The sequence below is a fragment of the Aulostomus chinensis genome, chromosome 6, assembly GCF_037954235.1.
Source record: "Aulostomus chinensis isolate RoL2024-O1b breed Wild chromosome 6, RoL_Achi_v1.0, whole genome shotgun sequence".
Taxonomy (NCBI): Eukaryota; Metazoa; Chordata; class Actinopteri; order Syngnathiformes; family Aulostomidae; genus Aulostomus; species Aulostomus chinensis.
The window spans coordinates 26,830,053-26,845,668 of record NC_141325.1 but is presented as its reverse complement, the minus strand read 5'-3'; the positions used below and the strand labels follow the sequence as shown (position 1 = coordinate 26,845,668).

The 15,616-nt window shown below is 42.6% G+C and overlaps 2 protein-coding genes across 4 annotated transcripts; one reads left to right on the top strand and one right to left on the bottom strand.

Annotated features, from left to right (window-relative positions):
- Nucleotides 1–310: 310 nt before the first annotated feature.
- LOC147260612 (progonadoliberin-1-like) lies at nucleotides 311–1,637 on the top strand. 2 transcript variants are annotated; one of them, XM_086207257.1, is made up of 4 exons: nucleotides 311–351; nucleotides 442–583; nucleotides 680–778; nucleotides 1,552–1,637. In XM_086207257.1, exons 2-4 carry the CDS (start codon nucleotides 449–451, stop codon nucleotides 1,591–1,593), a joined length of 276 nt encoding a protein of 91 aa, XP_086063383.1. In that variant the 5' UTR covers nucleotides 311–351; nucleotides 442–448; the 3' UTR covers nucleotides 1,594–1,637. The 2 variants fall into 2 exon arrangements, with proteins under 2 accessions (XP_086063383.1, XP_086063384.1); XM_086207258.1 differs by having other exon boundaries at nucleotides 321–351; nucleotides 447–583.
- Nucleotides 1,638–9,604: 7,967 nt separating this feature from the next.
- On the bottom strand, nucleotides 9,605–13,963 carry npy8br (neuropeptide Y receptor Y8b). 2 transcript variants are annotated; one of them, XM_086205480.1, is made up of 2 exons: nucleotides 13,827–13,963; nucleotides 9,605–11,704 (listed from the first exon to the last, which is right to left on the bottom strand). In XM_086205480.1, exon 2 carries the CDS (start codon nucleotides 11,577–11,579, stop codon nucleotides 10,476–10,478), a length of 1,104 nt encoding a protein of 367 aa, XP_086061606.1. In that variant the 5' UTR covers nucleotides 11,580–11,704; nucleotides 13,827–13,963; the 3' UTR covers nucleotides 9,605–10,475. The 2 variants fall into 2 exon arrangements, with proteins under 2 accessions (XP_086061606.1, XP_086061607.1); XM_086205481.1 differs by having other exon boundaries at nucleotides 9,605–11,700; nucleotides 13,827–13,851.
- Between the last annotated feature and the right edge of the window lie 1,653 nt (nucleotides 13,964–15,616).

Here is a 15,616-nt window from a genome sequence, read left to right as displayed (position 1 = left end):
TAGTTCTCCCTGTCTATGATTATTGCACTTGACCATGGAAATATATTTCCATTAATGACTGTTATAAATAAACTGCTATGAAGAAGAGAGACTTGTCTTTTTCTCCATTAATTCCCTGTTGACTCATCAAAGATGCTGTTTGTTTCAGAACAAATGTCACACATGCCCCCCCCCCCCCCCCCCCCATAGCTCTGCGGGTTACCAGTAAATGTTGCTTGATCCCACTTTGAGGCCTCCTGCAGTGAGGTGTTAATCTTTAATCTTTAGGAAGCAGCATAAAAGCCTCAGAAGATAGTCTGCAGCAGCTTCAGTGAGGACAAGAACGACTTGGAGAAGCCTCCCGCTCACAAGGTACAACTTTGATTTGGGAATTTATCAATTTGTATTTCAATGAGAGAGAATAATTGACCTGTTAATCTAAAACTTTGCCCCCCACCTCAGAACAGCCATGAAAACCTGGGCAGTGCTGCTGCTGGTGCTTCTGGGGATGTGGGTGCAACGAGGCTGCAGTCAGCACTGGTCATACGGTCTGAGCCCTGGAGGGAAGAGGTCCCTGGACAGGCTCTCAGACACGCTGGGCAGCGTGAGCGCTCTCATGGCTCTCCACCATTACTGTGTGCATTTACTGCTGCACTTGTGCTTGTTGTCACTCTGAGGGTTTGTTTCTTCCTCTCTACAGGTGCTTGAGGGGTTTCCACACCTGGACAGGTCTCGTGGTGCTCTGGGTTGTGCTGAGGAATCACCTGTTGCCAAACTGTACAGGATGAAAGAATTTCTAGTAAGATATGTTCATTCATAATTCTCTGTTGCATTTTTCTGATTGTGTGTGTTTTCTTGTACTTGCTACATCGTGAGGCGTGAATGAGTTTTTAACCAACAGAGTGAAGAGTTGTGGCCTCACAGCCTCAGTGGCATGTGTGCAGGTCAAAAGTTTGGTTTTAGGGTCAAGGATGGAATTTGGTTATGGTTCAGTTCACGGTCAGACATTTTGTTACGATGGTTAAGTTTGGGGGTAAGTGGCTAGAGAATGCATTCTACCAGTGAAGGTCCTCACTAAGATACAAGTCCAAGTGTGTGTGTGTGTGTGTGTGTGTGTGTGTGTGTGTGTGTGTTTTCATTTCTCCACAACAGCTCATCTACTCTGCTTCAAACTTGGTGACTAGTTTGAATGAGGGATTCTCATATTTTGTCTTATTATTATTATTTTTTTAAAACATTTTCAACTATCTGGCCCATTTTACCATAAAGTTCAGAATACAGGTGCATTCCAAAACTCATCAGTAACACTTTACAGTAAGAGTACATTAATAATGGTTAATTAATACTTACTTACATGTAAGATTGCGTGACCCTTATCTTAAAGTGGGGAACGTGTAACCCCCCCATCCACCTAACCCTAGTTAACATTAGTAAATCATCACTACACACTTAAGTTAATGGTTAACTAATTGTTAATAAACCATCAATGAAAGTAAGTTCATTATTCATTTTTCATTTTATAATGCCAAGACTCCTCGATGTTTTGACACTAACACTCTTGTTCTCTTTCAGGGCAGCGTTACAGACGCAGGGTGCAGGATCAATAAAAAATGACAATCATTTGATTGTACAAATAAATGATCACATGAAACATCTGCTTTCTTTGTAATTTGCTGATTTTTATCCAAACCAGAAACATAAGATCTCCCTAGGACACATGAGTGTGTTTGGGCTGGCGTGTGTGTGTGTGTGTGTGTGTGTGTGTGTGTGTGTGTGTGTGTGTGTGTGTGTGTAATGCTCATCTTGCTTAAGAAACAGAAAACCGCTGAATTGAAATGTGAAGAACATAAAACTTGAACATGCAGATAGACTTTCTAGTTGATTAAGATGTCAATTATTATGACATTTAACTTTTGAATCTTTCATTTTTATACAAGAGCAGCCTGTGGAGCTCAATTACTCGCGGCGCTACTACAGCGTCACGCGGCCTTCATTATGAACGTGTGTCACAGCAACTGATTAGTTAGAAAATCTAGACCCCCTGAAGTCAGAGAGAATTTAAATGCCCCATCAGTTTTCATGTATATGCAGGTACGTTCATGATGGTGAGGGATGAGCAATGAATTAACTGGAATATGACCACGAAAAACTCATCTTTAATGCAGCAGGGAAAATATGTTTTTTTTGGTGACTTTCTGACACAATCGAAGTCAAAGGCACAAATGTGTTGCTTGCAGGTGACGCATTAAAGATATAACACCATGGACGGTTGTGTGTGTGTGTGTGTGTGTGTGTGTGTGTGTGTGTGTGTGTGAGTGCGTCATAAAAAAGACTACGACCCAACCTGGAGGACATTTTATGTACAGCCTCCATTTCTCATTGCTGCAGGAAGCCGAGTGTATTTCGGGGCATGAAAGCGTTGTGCAGTCTTGACAGCGTTAATTTGTCGGCGGCTCATTGTGGAGCAGTCTTCCTGCTTGTGTTCGATATGCTGTCACTACTTGTTTCTGAATCCCATCTTTTATACAGACTTGCCTATTTGCCTGACAACTACTCTCACTTGTTACATAATTTAACTCCATTGTGCAACAATCTGTTCTTCAGTTTACTTTAAAGAATTCACCTGCTTTTACCTTACTAAAAAAAAAACAAAACGTATTTGTGAATCTCACATATATGCTGTTTTCATTGTGTTTTTAATTTGTAATTTGTGTCATGTTTAAGTTGTTGTGTTTTTAATTTGCTATCTGTGTAAAGCACTTTGTCCTTATGGCTCAAAAACTACAATTATTAGTATTCATAACAAAGACTAGTGAACTGTACATTGCCCTTTTCACCCCCCCCCCCTTAAACTTGTGAAATTAATGATGACAGGTGTTTAAGATACAGCAGCAGTGAAATCTCTGAATAGAGAGGTGTGTTTTTCATGATTTGAATGAAAGAGAAGCTGCAGAGTTTTCTGCAGAACTTCTTCTAAACACTTAACGGAATGTTCTGTTCTACAGAACGAGGCTTCTAGCCCTGAAGATTCCATCAGCACTTTGACACAAGAACAAACTGTTCATGCTCTCAAGGCACGCATCCCTCAAACACACAGGCGTGTTTTGCTCTGCAGTTCTGCTTCTCTCTGCTACACAGCATCTTTCTTTAGCTGACACTGGGAGGAACCTATACATCTCCCCTTAATGCATGCAGGGCTCAAGGTTAGATTTTGTCTCTATGAACACAGTGACCCTGGGTTTGGGACCCTGCACGCTCTATTGTCTGTCAAATACACAGGACCCATAATAACGTGGAATATCATTCATCCCAAATCCATCCTTTCCAGTCTTTAAAAAAAAAAAACTTAATACCCTCAGCTTACACTCAGAGAAGGTTTCTTTTTTTGTGTTAATGCTTCATTTTATTTATAATAGTTTACATTCATACGTTTTCTTGTCTGTGTGTGAGTTTTTTTCAGAGAATCATTTTTGTGAATGTTCTATTTATGTGCCATTATAACATAACAGTCACACTCATGTCTGCACAAGAGATCTCACTTCTGGAATGAAACTGGAGTTTTCTGCCTCATAAAAGCACTGAAGGCCAAAACATCCAGCAGTGACACAACCCTGTAAATTCTGCTTTATTTTGCTTTTTGATGAGTTCTTTCACAACCGTGAGTCATCATGGGGCCTGCCTGTTGGGGGCGTTGGACGTGACGCAGGGCCGCATTTGAACCTCTTGACACGTTCAACACAAAATTACTGAACGTTGAAGGTTTATGTTGCAGGAGAGCACGAGTGACTAAAAATGCCTGTTGAAAAATAAACCACGGACGTCAAGTTTTCTAATGGGAATTTAGTTTTTATTTTGGTGGAAGTGGGAGCAGTGAACCGGTTGTGATTTCATGCTCAACCACCAGATGACACTAGAAAACAACATGATGTTCCAACTTTAAACTTTCTCGGTCATTGCAGCGGTTGATCTCCAGGGTTCTCCGTCCAGCCGGATCAGTACAGCAATTTAATCAAACTCACTTGACTTCAGGGAGTTTTTCGACCCATCTGAGGGCAATTTATGCTATTGTGGGAGCTCACGGCTTGTTTGCCTTGTTTCAGCCTCTCACCACAATCTTACTTGGAGTATAAAATTGCTTATTTTACAGATGGATAAGCAACATGAAGATTATTTGACCAAGCGTTTTGTGTGTTTTACCTATTAGTGTATGGAATTTAAACAAACTAAATAAGGAACTGAAGAACATTCATCATAGCAACATGACCGCCTGGCACAGCAGCCTCTAATATCCTGGGGGGGGCGGGGTACGAGCTCAACGTAGTCTTATCTTCAATGGAAAGTGTGTTTTTCAAAGTCTGTTACTCAGCAAACACACAAGACAGAAAATCACTTCACCAGGTTTCATCTTGTTGATGAGATTGCGGCTACTTTCATTGACGATACACCCGACACCATATGGGTCAAGTATTGTCCTTTTATTGAAGCTGATTTGATAAGGGATAAATATGTGAAAAGCAATAGCACAGCAGGACATAAAATATTTGCTCAAGATCGATATGGTTGTCAGTAACTAAAAACAAAAATCTAGGACATCATGTGACAAAGATGGCTTAAATGTGTTCAAGTTGGAAAAACAAAGCAGCACTAATTCGGTTGATTATTAAGGAATATATGGAGACAAGCCCACGGAATGATTTCAGCCTCCCCCGTATTCAAGAAATACCTGTTGGAGAGCAGCCTGCAGAGCTCAGACTCCCACACCTGTGAGGTTCACAAGGTCACATCTAATTAGTCCCGCTGAGCTCAGTCTGAAACACAGGGAGCTAATAAAACTGAACATCAGGTCATTATCTGAGTTGTGCCAACGTGGGCCAGCTGGTGTCTAATTACAGTAAATTATTGTGTGTTTCATGACTGGAAACTGGCCATCGCAGGAAAAAAAACACATATTCCTATTTCATCAAAGTCATTATAAATTATCAGTGTCTGTAGCTGGGGGCAGTGGTTAGCTTAGCTTAGCACCAAGCCTGGAGACGCACAGCATGTCTGGCTCTACAAAAAGTTAAGTTACGACTCAAAAATCATAGGCTGAGACATTTCTTCTTTGGCAGGAACTTCTTTGAGTCTCTGCTGGTTGCTTGGCAACTGCTATCTGACATAATGTATAAGTGACACCGTCTAGCACATAACCCAGATGGTGAAGTGTCTTTTTTTTGTTGTCGTCAGGTTTTCTACTTGATAATCATGATATAGCAGGGTGAATAGCCGGTTTTAGAGGTGCTGTCACCCAGGCTAGCTGTTTCTCTCAGTCTCAGGCTTTTTACTTGCTCACATCTAACTTTTAGTGAGGAAAGTGTACATATATTTCCCAAAATGACTGTCTATTATCTTCCAGTACCTGGTTACATAAGCATCTTTTAATTATAAATTCAAATTTGTCCATAGCTCTAAAATATTTTCCTAAACTTAGGAGTTCAGGAGTGTTGCATAAAGCCAGTTAGTTTGTTGCCTTGCCTGACAATTTAGACAGAAAGTCTCACTGCTGAATAAAAACCCATCTTCGCCAGAGTTCAGTAACCGACTGTGCTTCATTCGCTGCTTCAACCTACTGCACAAATCCACTCTGGAATCCGTCCCTCATGGATGTTATGACCAGCCAGCCTCTGCCTCCCCTGTTCTCCCAAACCCCCTGCCACACTTAAGGTGCAATAAAATGCTAAATAAACCATACTCTGCTCTGCTCCCGAGCTTGGATTATTCAGCTCAAGAGAAAGCTAGATTTAAAAGGTAACTTCATTCTTTTCCAATCCTGACCAATACAATCAATGGGGCAACTGGTTGCTGTCAACTGCCCACAAAAATGCATTGTTTTCACCCCGACAGGCTCAAATTGCTCCTGTGATTGTCTGACAACTAACAGACAAAATATTAGGAGAAAGTTAAGAAAATAGGGTCCAGGTTGAAAACACTGAAGTTAACCTTTAACATAATGTGACAGCAAGAAAACTAATTCGCTCTTGACAGTTGTTCTTTTCATTTTTGTGATAACCATCATAGAAGCTGTATTCTACAATTGATCTGTCAGTTCATATTATGTTTTGTTTGGTCTGAATAGTAAATGCAATCCACACTGGGTCCAGCTCTGCTCTCCACGAAACCTGAAGTGGGTAAGATTCCATTCCAGTTCGTCCTTGGTGGGGTGGGGTTGTTCACCTCTGATGTTTTTTGCAGGTCTGCTAAGTTTCTGGGAAGTTACCTGTGATGTTCATTCCGCTGCCACCTCAGTGTACCCAGCTTTGTTTGCTGATGTATGACCTACAAATTTAGTAAGCTGGGTTATTGCCAGACAGTTTAGGAGAGTTTTATGTCAGGTTTGATTTGAGGACCTTGTGGCCTTGGCAGGAGTTTCAGCTATAACAAGTATGTTTTTGCTTTTCCTGCAAAGTTTGCCCGGGGCTCAGAAGGTAGTGCAGGTACCCACTAATCTCTGGGTTGACTGTTCGATCCATCCTTCTTCCTGAATAGAGTGGAAGTGTCCATGAGTAAGAAATTGAACCCTGAGTTGCCTCTGATGGTCAAGACAGCACCATGCCTGCGTGGGTGAACACTTTCAGCAGGAAACCCTTTATAAATGTAGTCTATTTACATTGAGCTTCCGGCCATCCCGCCTTGTTGAGCGATGCAAATCAGAGGGCAAGTTATGTGTCATCTAGTGTCCACCAGTATTTAATTGCATGTCACACTTTGCTTTACTTCCTTTTCTCCAAGCAAGACAACCATCTGACTGTGCAGTACAACAGCTTCAGCCTCCTGGCAACTCCTCCGTCACTGTTTAATAAAGTGCCTTTAATAGCTTGGTGCTCTGAGTCAGCTTGGAGTAGACCCACTGAAACCCAGGAGGAAGCTGTAACCAAGCAACTAAAGCAGGCTGTGGTCTACTTCCATAGCCTCTGATCAGAGAAAATGGAGGGTCAGACACAGAGACCAGATCCCAAAATGTTAGAGCAAGAGTCCATCCATAATTCCAGCAGGGCCAAGAAATCCTCCCGTGTAATATGGATACGTCTTGATTCATTTTAAAGGCATGGAACTTGAGGCGGATGTGTGTACCTCAGGGCTGACAACATTCATGCCGCTGTGGTAGATGAGCTGATGAATAAACAGAACTAGGAAATGCTGCCTGCAACACCATTATCCTGCAGATCTGATCAATCAGGAAGAGTGTGATTGGAACTTGAACCGTCAGTGCAGTTCATCAGATAGAAAGAGCTGCTGGGTTGAACTCTTAGATGAGCTACGAGCCTGTTGTCATTACTTTCTAGACACGTTAGTTTGTATAACACCATTAAGATTCCAGCAGCAACAACCTGACTCCCTGTGACCTTTTCATCTGCCAGAAGTACACGATACCAACTACTGAATCTGACATCCTCTACACACCATGTGCAAAGGAGAACTTGTGTTTATGAGGAAATGTGCATTGTGACACCTTATATAATTTTCCAAAGGTTTCCTGTTACAGATTTACATCATGCTGTAACATTTCGCAGCCTGCTGATCTTCAGAATTCACAATGGGAATGATTCTCACATCAGGGAATGCACTTTCTACCAAAAAGTCTTACTGTTATTTAAGGAAACAAAAACAGCAAAACCGAATAAACGAGGCTCTGATCTTACAGCGGTGATGCAGACAGACTGAAGACATTTTAAATTTACAAACGACAGCTTGAGGACGTCTAGCCAACTATGTAGTTCATGTTGTTCCTGTGATATGGAGAGGCTGCTTATAGGAGAGTCTCTCAGATTTTAAACGCATGGAGGCGAGAAGTTAATCTTTCTGGAGCTGCTCCACTGACTGGCAGAGTCTGTTCCTGTGGACTCATTAAGTGTTCGTCTCCACTGGAGATTTCATCATGCAAAAATGTACCGACGCCCTTGTAACAACATAAAACAGCATGACTGCTGCAGGAGGCTGTCAGGAGTTGGGTCTTTTGTTTCAAATACACCGAATACTGCTACTTCACCAAGTGCCGTTTTGAAAGAAGAGGCAGGTGAGAGACAAAGAAAGACGGGTAGGGGGGAGAGAGAGATTGACGCTGAGTAGAGGTCAGCTCAGGCCAAGGCGGTGGAAGCACACAGTCAATTATCTCAACAAGGACATGTGAGTGCTCAGTTGAGTGCTGACCTACTATTGGGAAACCGTTTTGGCAGATTGTGTGACATGTCCCAGAAAAAACAGCCCCGGCTCTCAGTAAACACATCCTCTGCTTGACCTTGAGAAATTATCACTAAAACAGACTGGAACTCAACAGCAAAAATCTAGTGCCTCAGTTGATATAATTCTTATTTTAGACAGAAGTATGAGCATTCGTATGCATTCCTTCAGTATGAATATTTAACACAATTCCAAGTTTTTTTTTCTCATCTCCCCTGCTGTTTACCATCTCAGGCATCAACACTGATTTATTCAGCATCTAAAATGTGTCTTGATCTCAGTCTTCACCCTGAATAATGCAGACAGAGGCAGCACACTGGATTTGACCTTAGACACGACAAGGATTCTGAAATATCCGATGTTTAAATGTATAATTTTAAACATGAAAAGCACCTAAATGCTAAAATGTCAAACAGTTTTTTAGTGCTTAAACTCATCAACCCTGGTGGGGTATCCAAAATTCCTCCTGGTAGCAGTCAGCATTCTTTTTTCTTTTTTTTTAATTGGAGACTGAAAGGAACACACCAACTTTGTAGGAAATATCCTCATCCTCCCCAAAGCCAGTTAAGAAGACTGATGCCCTTCTCTCCTATCTGCGTTTATAGAAGACCAGCTGACTGTTAGCTTAGCACAGTGAATGGTAGCGGATGGACTGCAGCACAAACCTCATCATCAAATACACTTTGCTTCACAAATTTGCCTGCAGTAATAAGACAATGGTTGTGTAAAAAAATTGATGTAAAATCATAATTTCAAATTGTGAGACATAATTTCAGAGTCAGATACATAGCTGGACAAAAACAAAATGTTTGTTGACATTTGATAACGACTGCAACAATTAATCATGGCCAATATGGCTGACACAGAAGAAGATCTTCAGGATTTGGAAGCTGAGCGTGAGATGAAGGTGAGACACATCCACTTCCAACTATTGTGCTAAGCTAAATAGCAGCTCGCTGGTGTCTGTGCATCTCAGCTCTCCAACACAGGCACAGATGCAAGAAGGGTATCCATCCTCTTGTCCGGCCCAGGGGAGGACATTAGGTAGGTGCATTTCTTCAAAGGTTGGCATGTTTCTTTAAAGCCAGTCAGCTTCTTAGGCCTGTTAATAGCTGAAAATAATGTGGACAAACTGACCTACAGGCCCACAGCGGAAAATCAATTCTGTGGTTACCACATGCATGCTGAAAAAGCAAGAATGACCTCAAGTTTGACACAAAAAAATACAAGCTTCGGAAAGGCCATCTAACTGTGAAAGAAATGGTCAATATATTATGGAAGAGTATTAATAAATGTTTTAATTCAGAACACAAACAGAAGAGACTCACAACAAGTTTCCCAGGAGACATCTGTTATGCTACACAGTGCTCTTTATTGCCAACGCCACAATAAACTATAACTGTGTCACATCTTTTATGGGCCATACATGTATTTAGTGGGTTATATACAACAGAGACACCCTGCCTGGACAGAGTCCTTTACTGCCACTTTCATTTTGTTTTATGGCACTTGATATATGGTTGTTGCATGGCACACCATGAGAAAAACTGTCCCCCTCCACACACACACACACACACACACACAGGAGCACAGACCTTGGTGGCCAGCGTGAAACGTGTGCCAGCTCTTACCAAGGCTCTCTGTCAAAGATCATTACATCGTTTGTGGTATGGTTAGGTAATAAGAAACACATTATGATAATGCAAGTAGCTCGTCTGAATGAACGCTCGGAGACACGTTTAATGTTCTCGCCCTCAGTTGTGAAATAAGCTACTCCGTCGATAATCATTAACACAACACGGTTCACAATCCATTTCATTGTCATCAATACTATTACCATAAAACAGCAAAATTCAAAAGAACACCCCCCCCCCCCCAACTAACCTGCAAGCCAGATTTATCGAGCAATCCACGCACAATTACAGCAGGTAAAATTTTGAAAAATAAAGAGCTTGTTTTTATATAAAAATGATATTTGAAAGGAAACTTAGATTATACAGTAATCTACTATACATTAAATGTCTTTAGCCATCCTAAAATACTTTACCGACCTTTTCACCACCATTTTGTTATCTAAATCCTCATAACAACATGAAGGCTGTGCGCCATGCTGGTTAGTGTCTGTAGTCCCCTCCTTCTGCAGCTATTGTGACGTTCACCTCTTTGTAAATGTCAACCTTGCTTTCGCACGCAATGAAGCAAAAGAAGCTCCATAGGATGACACAAAGAAGGCTGGAGAAACCCACCAGTGTCTTTGTTTTTACCAAGAAGCCTTGTTTTTAAGTGTTGTTGCTGATGGATCCATTGCTCAATACAGACCCCTTGGTGACCTCTGTGCTGACAGTGGAGAGGGGGACGCTTTCATACCTCTCTGTCACCCCCCAGCACCGACAGCGCAGCAGGGTAGACTTGAGCTGCTTCTGGAAGTTGCTGTTGAGGAAACCATAGATGATGGGGTTGACGCAGGTGGAGGCCATGGCGGTGAGATGGCAGAATGAGAAGATAATGTCATGGCCACATGACGGGATGGCTTCGTGGTTCCAGTCGAAAACAGTGTTGAAGATGTTGAGAGGGAGCCAGGAGAGGGCAAACGCTACCACTATGGAGATTAGCATGGCGTTGATCCTTGCGGAGCCTTTGTTTTTCTTTTGAGTGGCGTTCCGGCCACGCTCCACCATGTCCTTCCTCCTCCTGAGGCGCTGGTAGATGTGTAGGTAGCACACCATGATGAGGAAGAGGGGCAGGAAGTACTGGAAGATGAGCAGGGAGGTGGTGTAAGCTCGGCGTTCTTGAATGGTTGGCCAGCGCTCCATGCAAACAAGGTGGTCGTTGACTGGAAGGGGGATGCTCAGGTTCTGGAAAGGCAAGGTGAGAACACTGTACGAGAGGAAAGGCACCGAGATTAAACAGGCTACAATCCAAGTCACAGCCACTGCCAGGTAGGACTGGCTAACGGACGGCTTCCACCCGGTGGGGTGGACGATGAGCTGGTAGCGCTCCATGGCAATGAGGATGAGGGAGAAGATGGACACTGTGACTGAGATACACTGGATGAAGGGCGTGAGCTTACAAAGGGCCTCGCCCAGGATCCAGCGGTCCATCAGCGTGTAGATTATAGTGACCGGCAGGCAGACGATGCACATGAGGATGTCGGAGAAGGACAGGTTGGCGATGAGGATGTTGGTGACATTGCGCATCTCTTTGTGTCGCGTGATGACAAACACCAAGCAGGAGTTCCCAATGAGACCCACGGCCATCAGAGTGCTGTACGCCACGATGAGGAACGTAGTGCCGCTCACGGACAGCGAGCAGTCCTCGGTGAAATCCCACGGAATCTCTTTCCACAGAGCTTGGTTGTGGTTGGTGTTGTGCTGCAGCTCCATGATGGCTCTCCTGGGGTAGCTTTAGAGCTTCAAACTGTGTAGTTGGGCTGCTTATGTCACACCTACTGCAATTACTTCATCATATCCTTCATTCTTAATCTTTGGTAGTCTTTACCACAGTCTACCTGAAAAACAAAAAAACAACGACTAGTTCAAACCATTACAATATAACTCAAATATCAGAAATTCTGACGCTTCCTGACCCAGAGTAAAACAAATTCCACAATAAAACCGCAGCACAAACAGAAACGGCGCCTCGCTCGGCTTGTTAGACTGTTTAAATGTGGCAGAAACTGATTCAAGTGTTTACATTTAAAGCACCTCTGGGTGTCTGTTCTGAGCCAACAAGTGTTAAAGGTCGAGTTTCATCTTTGAAACGCTGGCACCTGCCTGAATACTAAAGAGAGAGAGATTTATACCGGAATAAATCATGTGTATGCAGGCATCATGAGGTTGGTAGCAGAACTCTTCCTTCTCCACCTGTTTGGCCTTTAAGACTAATTGATGGGCTGATGGTACATCATCAAGAGATGTGTCGCGTCGCCATAATGGCACGTGATTTCCATCACAATGATGGTGATAATGGCTGCTCCTTCATCGCCGTTCCGACCTCATTCTCTCGCCGTTCATAAAGGAACATACGTATAAACATTGACAACAGACACACTTTTAGGACTCCAATTAATAACTGTTTTAATTGTTGTTTAATTGTTGTTTATAGATAATGAAAAGATCTTTCAGGAAATGTCAGATAATAGTGAAGAGTGACTGTTGGAATGTTTGGGCAAAAATGATCATTCAGTCCCCTACCGCACAAAAATACAACAGTAAATGTTTGGCTGTTTTTTTTTTTATTTAATTAATTTTAGGTAAATTTCCACTATTCCTTTATTTGCCAACATGTGCTGCCTAATAGAAATATAATACATTTCATCACACAAAGAGAGGAGCAGACCAGAGAGCCACGTTTGTGCATGTGGGGGTATTAATGCACACACTGATGAAACAAAACGATCCGACTGCAGCTCACTTCCACAAAAACTTGTCTTGCAACATGCTGACAGAATTGGAAAGTCCCAAATTGAAAAGGTTCATTTTTTTAAGAGTCTGTGATGACCATAAGTGCTGACAGGGGCAATGCAAATTGCTTGCAGCTGTCTCTATTATGAGCAGTAATGTGTTATTACAACGCTGTTCTATTCTGCAGCAGGTATAAACTAAGCTAGAATAATGACAAAAGTTAATACTTGGTCTCTGGCAACACGCAGCCTTCTCTATGTGCACTCGTGGATGATTAATCCAAGATATTAATCTGTGCAAACCTGCCTGAGTCTCGGGCTGGAGAACCCTCAAACCGCCTCCATGCTGAATATTTATGGGAGAATTATGGACACTTGCTCATGTTTTTGGTGAGCCGTCTGTTCCTCTGGTGCAGATCAGCCTAAGCAATTTATCCAGCCAGAGTAATGAGGCTATTAAGAATTACACTGATTAGAACACTGATTAGGACTATATTTGCAGAACCCTGAAAGTTAATAACCCTCAGACAAGATGTGGGCTGTTAAGACACTTTAACAGGCAGAGACAATCTCAGCGTTACTTCAGAAATTAGATTTTTTTGTAATTATTATTATTTTTTGGTCCATTTAAATTTCGAGCACCATCTCACTTCAGTCACCTCATACAAGCCACAGGTCTGGACTCCTCACGCTGAAATGAGCCGAAGCAGCGCAGGGAATGAGGAACAGTGTGAAAGTGCGTGTGCGTGTGTGCGCGTGTGTGTGCGCGCGCATCCTGTGTCTTCCTTCCCTCCATCACTGCAGTAGCAGATCTGGATGTTGTATATATACAGTATATGTGTGTGTGTGTGTGTGTGTGTGTGTGTGTGTGTGTGTGTGTGCGCGCGCGCGTGCGTGCGTGTGCGCAGCCCCGGACAGGTGGAGGAGACTCCTGTGTCCAGCTGCACGCTGACTGAGCATCTCACGAAGATGAGGAGAGCACGTCTGTCTGGCCAGTGGCCGCAGAAACGCTGTTAAGTCCAGCAGCAAAGGCGAGTCAAGACGGCGGCAAAACTAATGAGCCAACAGAGCGAGTTTTAGTAAAGATTTGCCGCAATATGAAATCAAATAAGTTAATCGAGCTCGACTCAGTCGCAAAAAAAAAAATTCCGACTTTCAGTTAAACCTCCACACAATGAAAGAGTTCTTGACCAGCTCGAAATGTGTTTCAGGATCTATTGGTTCTTACCGGAATCTTGTGTCTTCCCGGGACTTGAAGCGGGTCTTTGCATCAGGTGAGACACACGCAGAGTTTTGGTGGGGAGGAAGGTAGGAGGCGTCCCGCCAGGATCCCTGTGAGCAGCTCCGACAGCTCTTAAAGCGACCTTATGCCTCAGACTCAGACTGGGATGTGATTGGGAACAGGTTACATAATAAATTCTCCTTGGCTCGCACGCACGCGCACGCGCACAGGCACGTACGCACGCGCCCACACAGAGGAACAACGGATTGAATAATTTGAAATTTATGTGTTGTCCCTGCTCCACACACACACACACACACACACACACACACACACACACACACACACACACACACACACACACACACACACACACACTTGAGGTATTTGATTCCTACTCTCACAATCGCTGAATGCATAAATGAAGTTCGTCTTAGGACCTTGAATTCTTCATTCGGCTACATGTGTGTTTGCATGGTTTCTGTCACCACATTGTACATTTTAAATTACGGGTCAGCTGAAGGGACAACCAATTACAGCTCCAACATATAAAGTTAACTTACAATAGGTGAATCATTTGTGCGTTTGCGTTCTTTTCAAAACATCCTCTCTACTAAATTAAATAAATAGCAATCGCATTATTTTGCAAAAAAAAAAAAAAAAAGATAGAGATAAAGCTATTCCAACAACATTTGTGCAGCATTCGTTCAAAATAACATGTGCTTTTTGTTACTGTTGTTGTTTATTGTATTTCTGTAAGGGCTGAAATCCCAATCTGATCTATCATGCAGCATCAATTCAGGATACAAAGGGTTGGTAAAATTATCTTGTGGTTCTTACAAATGTATTTTAAAAGAACCACTCGTCTGATTTTATTATTTTTGTAAACTCCATTACAAAACCCCACTAAACTTCATATTTTATTGAAGTTTTGTAAAGAAATTCTCACTTTTCTCCACTTTTCCAAAGACAAGGATCTGTCAGACAGTTTTACATATTTACATGTATGACATATTTCGTCACTCGGAAGATGTCCACCGATTTCTGTGCGCACTGATAATTTTGCTGTCGATTTTTGTTTGAATGTAGGTTATGACATCAGATGACCAAACATTGACGTCAGGGTAAAGTCTGAAAGTGAGCTGTACCTGCTGAATCCAGAGTGATGCGTCAAGAAATGACTGGATTTGCCTGCTTTCATTAACAAGAGCTGATGGACAGCAGGAATTCTGCGGTCGCCTGAATTCTCTGACTTCTGTGTCAAGATAATTAGACATCTCGTATGTGCGAAATGTCTCGGATTGAATTCCCCTCTGCAAGAGCCTAAGACAGCGGCCATGTTCTCTTCATTTGCAGCGCACACGTCTGCATTATTTTCCACAGAAACACCATCACGACTTAAACCCATTCCTCAGAATCTCACACCTACATCTATTTTAAACCCTACTTTTGCACGGCTCTTACTTGTGCGGCGGATTGTTAACTGCTTCTTCACACTGTCCCCACACACTCCTGCTTCAAGTGGAGGCTGCTTGAGAGAACAGTAATAGCTGTGTGTCTGAGAGGCAGAGCGGTGAAATGACTTGCCACCAACAACAACAGCTCTGTGGGCGTTTGCTTGACACAGATATGCAAGTGTCAAGTCACTCAAGACGATTAATCTTTAGAGAATTTTTGCCCCTAATGAGCAACTTCAATATATTGAGCCTTGGAATTTTTTTTTTCAACCTCTTGCCTTGTGCAATCTCCACTTCTGACACACTTTTTTGATTCTTCTCTTTCAGCTGCTGTTGCTT